This window comes from Pagrus major, chromosome 18 (genome assembly GCF_040436345.1).
Source record: "Pagrus major chromosome 18, Pma_NU_1.0".
NCBI classification, from domain to species: Eukaryota; Metazoa; Chordata; class Actinopteri; order Spariformes; family Sparidae; genus Pagrus; species Pagrus major.
In genome coordinates this window covers 7198674-7211146 of record NC_133232.1, presented here as the reverse complement: position 1 = coordinate 7211146, position 12473 = coordinate 7198674, and the positions used below count along the sequence as shown (strand labels likewise).

The 12473-nt window shown below is 40.3% G+C and overlaps 1 protein-coding gene across 1 annotated transcript in view; it reads right to left on the bottom strand.

The window, feature by feature from the left end:
- The window catches only part of shtn3 (shootin 3), a 31831-nt gene that overhangs the window by 15756 nt on the left and 3602 nt on the right, over nucleotides 1-12473 (bottom strand). Inside the window, exon 2 of the mRNA XM_073487354.1 lies at nucleotides 7557-7617. Coding sequence (XP_073343455.1) covers nucleotides 7557-7617 — 61 coding nt within the window. The remainder of the gene's footprint in view (nucleotides 1-7556; nucleotides 7618-12473) is intronic.

Below are 12473 nucleotides of genomic sequence, written 5' to 3'. Positions count from 1 at the left end.
AAATCTCTTTCAGCATTTTTTCTTAAATAATCAGCTGATTATGCTTCTGATTCTCTGGTGTGCTACGTAATAGCTGACACATAAACCTTTGAATCTTTAGCAGGGGATGAATTCTCTCTGCTCAACATTACAAACTGATCTTCTCCAGAGGCATGGGGACATAATTCAGAGCTGAGAGCCTCAAACTGACAGCAGGGTTTTTCCTCTCATTGAGACAGAGTCTGTCCTGCAGCGCTCTGTCTCCTGTCAGAAGCTGTTCTGGGTCAGTAACTCCTCTGAGTTCAGGGCTTCATGAGAGAGATGACGTGCCCTTAAAAAACCTGTAATGATCCGACAGACTAAAAACAGATCGCTGCCTTTGTTTTCCAGCAGTGGGCTGAAGCTGGTTGAAAGCCTCTTTAGTGACGATGCACGTTATTAACACACGATTTGGAGGATTAACCAACGGTAAGCACATTCATCCACAAGTAATGGTGAAATCCCACCGCAGAGTGTCAAAACTGTGAAAAAAGCTGGACGAAGAATTAACAAACACAAGTGGATGTTTCCAGTCTATACCAGAACCAGAATATTCAAGTGTTGGTGATTTTTATTTTTTTTTGCTGCATCAGGGACTGAAAAAGTCACTTTCTTTCCTAGAAAGGATTTCCAACAATAAGAGCGGTATTAATGCGGGTGGTGTTTAAGCTGCAACAACTAACACTGAGCTGAGCTGTGAACAATAGACAAACTAATCCTGCCTTCAAGTGCTTCTCTTAAGCTTCGACTCCACAGACTCACAGTGGGAAATATGATCTGCTGTGTGTTTTAAAATGAACACCAGAGCAGTTAGAGAAGCCTTAGACCAGTTTTATGATATATATATCACTGTTAAAACCCCAAATGAATAAATTCTGTGTAATTCAGATGTCCAGGTCTTAGATATCTGTTTGTTCTCTCTCTCTTTGTTGGCCTACATTTTTAAATCACTCGTATCTTTTCATGTGACTTATATGACTCTAAATCAGCCTGTCAATCAATCAATTAATTTGTAAACACTGATCAGATTACAGTTTCATTTATTTACAGAATGTAACCTTGAAAATATGAGTAAAGGAATCCATTAAAGGGTAAACTCCACCAACTTTACACAACATATGTACCATTGCATATATGAAAAAGTTGTATGAAGTCTTTTGTGACTTCAGAGGAAGCTGCATGTGATCTAATAAATTGCCTCCAGTGATGTCACTCAGTGGCTACGTTGCATTGTGGGTAATGTAGGCTAGAGGTTGTAAAAAGGAAGAAGAACATGTGGACTAAAAAGGTGATATCTCTGGTTCTGCTGTATCGAGTCTGATCATTTATTTTTAAACTGTCCATAATGAGTCTGACAGTGTTATAGCAGTGCAATGATAGACCAGTGGACTGCTTTTCAAAACATGCTGCCTACATTACCCACAATTCAACTTAGTCAAGCTGCCTAAAATTAATCAGCAACAGTTTTTATATTATCAACTGGATCATTTTTCCTCACTCGAATCAAAACTCTCAGGACAGAGGATGTTGTTCAGTGGAATTTTATTTTTAATTTTATTTTTCATGAATATTTTAACGAAAAATCTGCATTTTTTATGTTTTTCTCAATAGCTTCCAGGTCATTTGATCCACTGACTCAAAATCAATGCCAAAATGTCTTCCTATACTGGTAGAATGAACCACACCTGTTTTTATTGGATTTTAGTGTAATTTCTATTTTTTATGAAAACATCGGCCGATTTTTTTAAACTCAAAATCTATTTTTTTGTCAATGTCATTTTTCAAGTGGCATTTTTCAGTTAATAAACATTTATGTATATAATAAATACAAGTATATAATTGTTGAAAGCAGTCAATCTCTGCATTAATTTATTTGTTGTTCTAAACTTAATCTAGATCAGTTGCTTTATGATTGATTGTTTATTAGTGATTGCCAAACATTTGCTGGTTCCATTCCATTCTGTTTTCTCTTTTCTATATTGCTGTAAATTAAAAGTAGAAATGACTTATGTTTGGGGTTTGGACTGTTGGTCCAACAAGACATCTGAAGATGCCCTTTTGGGAATGTGAGGAACGTTGAGAGGCACCATATTTTTTTCCAACTTTTAGAAAAGAAACATTTAATCAGTGAATTGAAAAGATACTCAATAGATTTAAAAGACATGGACAATAATCATTAGTCAATAAGTCCTCATGACTTCATTTATCGAAGACAAAAATGTTCTAAGCTCAAACTTGCACACATAAAGAAACATGAATTATTCATATGATTCAAAACAATAAATAATATAAGAATAAATATTGAGATGACTTCTTGAACCCAAAAAGCTGCATCATGTCTTCTCTGTCAGGGTGAATGAGACTCTCTTGGTCTCATGTCAGCCGTGTGTTGTCCTTCATGTGCTCTCAGCGTGTAATTACAGTATTTCCGAAAGCACTTGAATGCAACGAAAGTGCAGCCACGGGCTTTTATCTGTGTACAGTAGACTGAATAACTAGGCTGCTGAAGCTAACAGCGCTACAGGCTACAGTCCCGTACAACTGAGTGGTAGCACAGTTAGCTTCCGGCTACGTGCTCAGTTACACTAGCATCAGATGATGTAGTCTGTACTCTGTCCTGTCTGCTGTACTTCATTTATTTTTGTCTTTTAGATTCACTTCTTCTCTTTTTTTTTTTGAGGCTGAAGATATTTTCAGGAATTTCCCTCAGGGGTATCTTCATCACCTGAACTTTTTTTTTTTTTTTTTTAAACATCTATTCCAGTTTCTTATCATGGATGTGCAGAAGTAAATCACTCGTACTTGTTACTCTCTCTGCATCTGATTTTAAACTCACAGAGTTTCGGCTGCTATTAAAATTCCTTCCTCTGAGGCGTGTTTGACACTCAGCTCCTTCACAAACGTCTTGTTCTGCTGTTCTGGCTCCATACAAAGCATAAATCACAGACTGTGAGACATCAGCTCTGCCTGCTTCCTACCAGCTGAAAGGTTCAGGAGCATGCAGCCATAGCTGCAGGGAAGAGGCAGTTTTCTACTTTGACATAGAGGAACTACAAAGTTCGAGATCTTGAGTTTCTTCCAGGCACTGACTGACATACGTCTACTTCTGCTAAAAGCTTCTGAAAGACTTTTGAGAACAGATGCACATCAGTCCCTATTGCTCCAGGATTTAGGTCCGTATTTAAAGTCGAGATGAAATGAAAGATGCCTGTTAGACAGTCACCGCTTGCTTTGTTTAGCCATGCAGCTAACATTAGCAGTCCTATAGCTAACTAGGCCCTGGGTTGCCAGGAGCTAAACCCTGCAAGAAACCTTGGTGCTGCATTGTTATCAATTTTTCGGCCATGTTCGCTGCACTCCTGTTCTTAAATGTTGGACAAGTGGAAACTTTGGTGATTCTTGACTGTTCGACTAGCACCTCAAAGGCAGCAGCATTCCTCCTCTGATGACCATGAACGTCCGGACCAGATTTAATAGAAAACAAACCAATATCTGTCTACTTCTTTAAACCACTGTTGACATAAGAAAGAAAATCATCCACAAGATGGTCCAGGAACCCAGATTCATTACAGATTAAACGCAGTACGATCATGATCGTGCTCGTCCATCATGGAGGTGAGTGCATTATCTAACAGTCTGGGGTCAGGTCATGTTTTCACTGTTTTATAGTCAGTTAATCTGTGCTGAACTCACTCAGTCTGGCCTTTGAGATTCAAACGAGCCTGGAATCAAGTACCTGGCGGCGAGAGAAGTCTCCCTCATTAAATGTGGCCATCAAATATGGAGTAGCAGGTAGAAAAGCCTTTTGAAGGACCACAATAGATAAAGAGCGAGGCAAGAGCGGTAACCCCCTCCCTCCCACACACACACTCATCCTTCCCCCATTTCTGCTGCTGAATTATTCATAGCAGGAGGTTTCAATAATTCATGGGAATAACATGACAAGAGCGACTGCTGTCTCCTCTGGGGAGAGGCAGTGAATGAATAAATGAGTGAATGAATGAAAGACTGAATGTGTGAAGTGACGGGACCTGAAATGAAAAAGGAGGATCAGTGAAGAACTGCTGACTCTGAAGAGTTCAGGTCCAGTTTTGCTGCTGCAGACAAGTTTCTGACACGTTTGTAACAACAAAGTCTGTTTAAGTCCAACTGAAGGAGCTGTCATCTGTTAATCTTACAGTTCATCATTCAATTCACTTTCAACTCTAACAGAGAGACAGAATTACCTAAAATCCACATGTCCATCACTGCAGCTGGTGAGGGCAGAGCTGGTCATAGACATGTTTGATCAATCTGAGACCAGATTTTCAGGTGTACGTACAAAACCTCCAAATGATTTATATGTCTTCATGTTTTACATCCAACTTTATTTTGTGTTAGTTAGTTATGAACTATTAAATTCATTTCAAATTATTTTTATATTTGATTAACTGGTTCAAGTAAGAGTAAGTAAAAGTAAAAATAATAATGTTAATTATGATTTTTTTCTGGCTTCTTTCCTCCTAGATTAAAATAAACTGAATATCTTTGGGTTGTGGACTAAACAAGACATTTGAGGACGTCATCTTGGGACAACACTGATCGACATTCATTACTATTTACTGAAAACAACTAATCAATTACTGTAGGAAATAATCAACAGATTGATCGACAATAAACATGATGGTTGCCTGATTACCCATTCCTCCAGAGGGAGGGGGTTGTGCTGAACCATATGTCAAGGAAAATCAGTCTAGAAATTTTGATGATGACTTAATGATGACGCTAAGAAAAGCCTCATCGTTAGGACACATCCTCTGGGGACCGTGAATGTAAAGAGTTTTGTCCCAATCCTGTCAGTTGTTGAGATATTTCAGTTTGAACCAAAACACTGACCTGATGCACCAACATCCCCAGAGCCGTGCCGTTAGCATGGCTAATAATAAGAAGTGACCGCTAATACAATCGGCAGTGCTGTAACATGCCTTACTTACTTACTTTGATCACGTCGTGAAGCAGTGAGGGATTATGGGAGGTGTTGCAGAAGGAAATCTATGTGATGTGACTTCAGGCAGAAATGTTCATGGACGAGGTAATGTTTTAAGTTTCATGTTGTGTTTAGTCACGTTTGGCGACTTCCTTCCTCACTCTCTGACGTTTCATCTGGAATATTTTAATATATGGTTGTTGTTGTTGTTATAGCAATAGGTGACTAAATGAAATGTACCGTTACCTTGAATAAAATTACAGATTTTCTGGATTTTACCATGATTGGAAAGCCTAACATGATTATCCAATGAGTAATTAGAAAATATCTTCAGCTGGTGATCTTATTTGTGGCTTTTATGATAAAAGATTGACAAGTTATTCTGCTGAATACAAAAGTTGAAGTTTCCAATAAAGTATTCGGATAATGCTGTTGTTGGAAAAATCCTCATCACTTGTCAAGTTGTAATTGTGGTTATTCATCGTGAAGGTTGGACACTGGACTGATTAAGAACATGTATTCCACAGAAGAAGGCTAAGAGTCTTTGAGCCTCCACCATCAGACATCCATGATGCATACTGAACAGTTCAGGGCCGATGTAAACTGAAACATTACACCGAGGTGAACTCCAGGTGGACACTGCCTGCTTCTCCTGTTACCTTTTCAACACACAGGTGACTGAACTCATCCCTGACATCACTGACCTCTTCATTATGTTCTCCAAAGTAGCCACAAAACCATCAACCGCTTGTATTTAATTGTAATGAATATGTGTCATAATTTAGGAGAGAATAAATCATGAATACAAAGATATTATACAGCTTTTATGGCAATAATAAATGAGGAAAGGACATGATTTCCTAAGTAATTTTCATTTTTCTACACTGAAAAATATGTGATCATGATGCTGTAACAGTCTGAAAGAGCCTCAACTGATATTCAACTGAGTCCATATCCTGCAACTTCTTTTGTTCTCTCTGTGAAACAAAACTCTGACACTACTAACACCCACCAATGCTGCTCCCTGATATTTGTTAATAAACCTGTAAAATGTTCTCTTACCTCTGAGAATAGTCATGACTGAAGCTGCAGTCTCATCAGGTTCAGCTCCTCACTCAGTGCAACCAGAAGTCAAACTGCCCCCAAAAACACAAAAGCTCTCTTGCTGTCGGCTAACTAACCTGACAGTCGTCATGGAAACGGGGACACCCCCCCCAAACACACCCACTCAGAGGACGGGGTGTCGGTGATGTCATGTCAACAGATGTGAGGAGGAAAGGTGTGGATGGGTCGAGGAGCAGGAGGAGGAGGAAGTGAAGGTGTCACCTGTCTGATTGTCGGTGATGTGTCGGAACATGATATCTGGTTACACTGTGTGTGCTGAGAGCTCCTTCACAAGATTAATTTAACCTTTAAAAGGATTATTCCACTTTAATTTGGGTCTTATTTTCATCGTTAGAGAGCAGCTACTGTCTTTATAGGTTACGGTAACATTGTATTCACCAAAAAAATAATAGCTGAGCTCTGGGAACAATGAGACATCACTCAAATAAAAACATGAAGCAGTCAAATGGTCAGACAGGATAAAACATAGATATGGTCTGATGACAATTGAGCCAATAATGACCAGTGTTTTGGGGCCTCTGGTGTAACCAGCAGATATCTGTGCCAAGACTTCATCTGATCTCTTTATAGAGATATCTGCGTATAGATGCAGATACATCTTTCTGAAAGCTTAATTGTCGTTAGACAATAGCTGATGGGTTCATCAGTGTGTGCTCTCCACACAGTCTTTACCTCCATGCAACCACAGCACACTCAAACAGAAATCCAATGAAAATGAGCACACCTGAAATGTCAGTAATAAACCTTCATTGCACAGAAAATCGCACAGTAGGTCACAACTGAAACAGAGAGTCTGTAAACACGAACAGTTACTCATAATCAGGTGGCTGTGGCTCAGGGGTAGAGTCAGAGTCTTGTTATCTGAAGGTTGCTGGTTCGATTCCCCTGGTCTGTATGTTGAAGTGTCCTTGGGTAAGATACTGAACCCCAAACTGCTCCTGATGTGCTGGTCGGCACCTTGCATGGCAGCCACCGCTATGTATTAATTACTGTAAGTCGCTTTGGACAAAAGTGTCTGCCTAAATGTAAATCATTTTCAGTCATTCATGAGACATTTCACTCTGAACTTAAAACATCAACCTTGTGTTAGGGAATTACAGAAATCATGAGGGTTTATCCTCTGGGGAATATGAACATCATGGCAGTCCATCCAAAAGTTGTTGTTGTCAGTCTAAACCATCAAACTGGACCATCAGTGTCCAGAGGTCTGTATTTTCATTTACTGATGACAATGTGTCATTTAAAGACATCAAACACTGTATCCAGTCATTAAAACGCATCCAGTTCATTAGTATTTAGTTACTTAGTTAACGGGTATTGGATTGGCGGTCAATCTGTCCTCCTTCTGTATTCACTCCTTAATGTTACACGTGTTAAATAAAGTTGTGTGAGTTTACACTCTGTGATGACGGAGGAGCCCAAGGAGGTAACAGGAAGCTGGACTCACCTCTCTTGATGTGTTTGAGTTGTCTCTCTGCCTCGTCTCTCTCCTCCGTCAGTCTGCTGCACTGCAGGAGGAAACAGACAGACAGACAGACAGACAGACAGACAGACAGACAGGGTCAACACATTAGATCATGTTCCACAACAGACTGAGTATACAGGTCACTGATACCAACAGAGTAGAGTTACTCACACTGTGAGTCAGACAGGACCACAGGCTACGCAAGCTGTTACTTCTGCATCCCAGAACACTTTGAGTACAATTTAAAAAGACAAAATGGATCCTGAGTGTGTTAGTCAACATTCAAAAACCAACATATGAATATCTAACATGGTGTAACACTCGTAGTTATGAGAGCAAAAATATCTGATGGTTTGTGCTGACAAATGTGTAATTAAAGAGCCATTAGCGCTTCCTTTCCTCAAATTAAAAATTCATAACATGATTTAATTTGTCATTGTTCCTTCCCTAATCCTCACATTAATTGTGTTAAGTTATCGTAGCGACAGAAGCTGATGTTAGAGGGTGTTACATTGTCCCTGAACATCTGGTTTTATCAAGTCTGTCCTGCATCCACCCCTCCACCGCCTGATACAACTGAGAGCTGTGGTGAGGTGTGGACACTTAAAAGATCAGCGGAGAAAGTTTTGAGATCTTTTACTCAAGAAAAACACTGACAAAGCAGACTATTATACCCCAAATGTCTCTAAACTACAAAGATATCGAGCCTGAATTCAAATCAAACTGTGTTACTAATTATTACGCAACCATTTGTTGGGTTGGTACAGGTTGTGCAGACCTATGCTGGCTTCAAAGTCATCTTAAAAGTATTTTTTTAAAGAAACTCAGCCTCTGTCTGTCTCTGAAATCTTTAAAAACACCAGAGACAGAAAGCCAGAGGATTGGAAGCAGCAAACAGTCTCAGGGGAGCAGCAAAGTGCAGCACAAGACTTCCCGCTCACCATCTCCTCCATATCAACATTCATTGTGCCTGATCCCCTCCCTGCCCTTCTCCATCGTCTCAAAATGTTGCCCGGCCTTCATTTTAACAGTGACAGCCCATCGCCTCTGATAACAGACTGGCTCTCTCTGCTCCTGCTGACTTGACGGCTGCCCTACAAAAAGGCAAAAGGCCGTAACCACTCATTTTCACATCCAGTGGATCTGGTGTAAGTATGCCTTGTTGGGCTATATTTAGGCGGAGCAGCTGCGGAGGAGCCTGTTTGGATGTTAGAGGGATGAAACTCTGGTGACAGCAGCAGCAGCTGCAGACGTCAGCGAGGTTAACAAGAGCAAAACTGCCGTCAACACTCAAGGACAAACTGTGGGCTTCATTTTGGGTGAAAAAGACACAGTTTGAATCAAACTATGGACAGTAAATTACACCCAAATCACCAACTAAAAACCTGAACATCACACGTCTCACATCATTTCAACTGTCCAGAGTTTTGGAATCACTGCAGACCTTGAAGTTTCCTTCTTGACCTTGGAAACAGCAGCTTGACAAGAAAAACAAAAAGAAAACTCCAAATTCACTGTGTTGTTTCCAAAGCTATCAACTGCATCTCATGACCTTCAAATCAAATCAATCAGTCATTACTCATATAGCCCAAAATCACAATCACATGGCCTCAGTGGGCTTTACAGTCTGTACAGTGGATGAATCCTCTGGCTTCAGACCCTCAATTTAAGTGAGGAAAAACTTGATTTATTGAGAAAAAAAAACTGTTTTAGGGGGAAAAAGATTGAAGAAACCTTCCTCAGTGCACAAAGTTTCCTTCAGCCCGCAGGTTCAGCCTCGTGAATCAGTGGACGGCTTGAGAAAAATCAACTTGTCATCAACGGCCAGTAACCCCTAAACTCCACCAGATACGTGTTCGGTCCGGCTCCGCTCCGTCACGGCTCCGCCACGGCAGCGGATTCACTCTAGTCTATGTGTTTACTTCCACTGGGTCTGCTGTGTTGCGTATCTATTCCGTTGCAGCTCCGGCAGTCCAGATCCTTCCGTAACAGATACGCAAGGCTTCTGTTTCTGCCAGATGCTGGAGCACGACGCAGCAATTCAGCCGAATTCAGCACAGAGCAGACAGGAAGTCACACACCGAAACAACAACATAACATCTGGTTAATGTTCAGAATGAAACACTCCATGTTGACGACGGCACAAAAATCTAAAAAACGAGACAAATCCAAGCTCTTCTTCTAATCCTTTCGGAGTGTTCTGCAAAACAACTTCATGTTTCTTTATGTTGCAACTTTACGTTTCTTTGGATTTATTTTTCAGTTTTATGTTGTGCTTCTGCTCTGGTTAGGTTTAGGCACAAAAAAACACTTGGTAATGGTTGGAAAACATCATGCTTTGGCTTAAAACACCCGGTTTTGTCACCACAAACATGGCTGAAGACGCCCCAACCTCTATGTAGCAGAAGCGTTGCCAACATTTCAGCCTGGGCTGAAAGCAAGCATTCTTAATTTGCAGCAGGCTGTGCCATATGACAATATATAACCTGTGATGATAGAAAAAGATAGAAAATACGGGCATTTGCTGTTCTGGATATGAAAAGTCTGACATGGACCAGAAAACTGTAATTTGCAAATTATGTCACAGACATCCCATAAAACCCTCAAACACCACTAACCTCTTTCACCTACTACACATTTATTCACCTCGTTTAGAGAAAATGTGCTATATCATGATACGTATATCGGGACATGACTTTGGTCGTAACACACAGCCCTACTGCATATCATAAGCGAGGCTTGTGGGTACTGAAGTATTCAGAGACACAATTTGTCAGAATCACTGGTGAAGGGGAAATATTAAAACCGACAACCTCAACATAAACAACAGCAGTGCTACATTCTCAAAGGCATCAAAGCACAAAATGTCCTTTTTGTGTGCATGTGAGTAGAAAAACTGCATGGCTTTGCATTTGTTTGTTAATCCCCAACATCCCTGGAATATACAGTCTGCCTGTGCTCAGCGTCAGAGAGGGACGTAAGATTTATTTAGTTCAGCAGGAAGCTCTAATAACTTCTATGTGGTGAATCTTCAATATCTTTTTCATCCTCTTTTCCTCTCAGCTCTAATCTCAGGTTAACAATGGAATGACATCATCTCATTATTGATCAGTGCTGGAGTTACAGCCCCTTTTCTTTATTGGACAGAGATGTACAGTCGGCCCTGTGACTGACCGCAGTCGATGGCGGAGGATCTGCAGCGCTGCTGCGTCCACCGCACACGCTTCATTTAAAATGGTAATTGGAACTCATGGAGCATTCAGTGACCTCCGGACTATAAAGAACGGTAACAATAAACAATAGAAAAGCTCTTACTGGCTTCAAACAACCTCCAGAAGAATGAACTGACTGCATGTACAATCATTACAAACAGTATACACATTTATCTTGAACTATCTGAGTTATTCAATGTAAAAAATGGCTTCTATGCTGAAAATTCATCAAAGTTAGACCAATAATGTCGCAGTAATGGCTTCTTAAAGTTTAATATGTTTTACGTTTTCTTGTGCCTCTTCCATCAGACCAGTGCAGTGACGTTAACTATGAAGAAACGCTGACAAAACACCCTGTCACTCTTAAGTTCTGCTCAAAATGGATTGATGGCATCCAGGACATCAAGTTAAAACATATAACACAAGCGGTGATTAATAATTTAAAGTTACAGTGTCCTTATTAGGCCGATTAGAGTAACTCATCAGGAAGTGTTCTGTTATTCTAAATCTGGAACAGAGCGGCTGCATGTGTCACATCCCAGCTCTCGGTTAGATGAAGAGGGAAGACATGAGCTGTGACACAACTTCTCTCTTTTATTCTTATTTTTAGCGACAACAGAGGAGATGTACTACGAGCAAACCGAGCAAATATGTTTGAGAATTTCTTTCGCTACAGTGTGGTGGACACAACCAGTGTGTCCTTTGTGGCTTTTTTGTATCCCATGAGCTGTTCAGTGATGCATTCAGGGCTATCTTTGTCCCCCTGGTCAAGTCAGGGAAAAATCCCAGAGTGACCAAACTGTATTTAGCAAGCATGCAGGTGGTCATTAGTCACCAGTAAATACATCAGACCAAGCTGAGCAAAGAAGAAGTCACTGCTGTTTGTTCATCACAGGCTGATACACACAAACGAAAACAACTTATGAATTTAATCTACATTGAGGTGAGACTCTGCATGTTTACTGTAAACCTGTAACCTGGACAACTACCTGTAATTCATTAGTGCTCTTCATGTTCAAGGGCATTTTAGGGCAACTTGCAGGTGATAGGTAGCTTTGGACATTATGAGTGTACATAGAGCACCTGAACGCATCATTAGTTACGGTCCCGTTTACACCTGGTATTAACTTGTGGTCAATACCTCGATTTGGCATCTGGTCATCAATGATCAAGATCAGATCTTATGCTGCTAATAAGTTATGTGAGGGCGACGGACTAGTCAACTTCCAAAGGTCAAAGGAAGCGACGACAAGGACAGGCATTAATTACAGGTCATTTTTTGTGAGGGAATCTTTGCTGTAGGGCTGCAACTAACGATTACTTTCATTGCCGATTAATCTGTTGATTACTTTCTTGATTAATCGATGAGTTGTCGATCAATGTTTCATCCTCAAATATCTTTTTTTGTCCTCAACCCAAAGATATTCAATTTACTGTCAGAGGAGGAAAGAAAGCAGGAAATATTCACATTTAAGAATCAGATCAGAGAATTTTGACTTAAAATTATCGCCAACTATTTTGATAATTGATTAATCTTTTTTTTAATAGTTGACAACTCATTGACTGATTGTTGCAGCTCTAGCTTGCTGGCTACTGCCAACCTTACTCAAGCTAACAAGAAGAGGGAAAGCCAGGTGACCTTTCAACCTGCTGGATGGATTACTTTAGTTAAGTATGAGGTCATGCT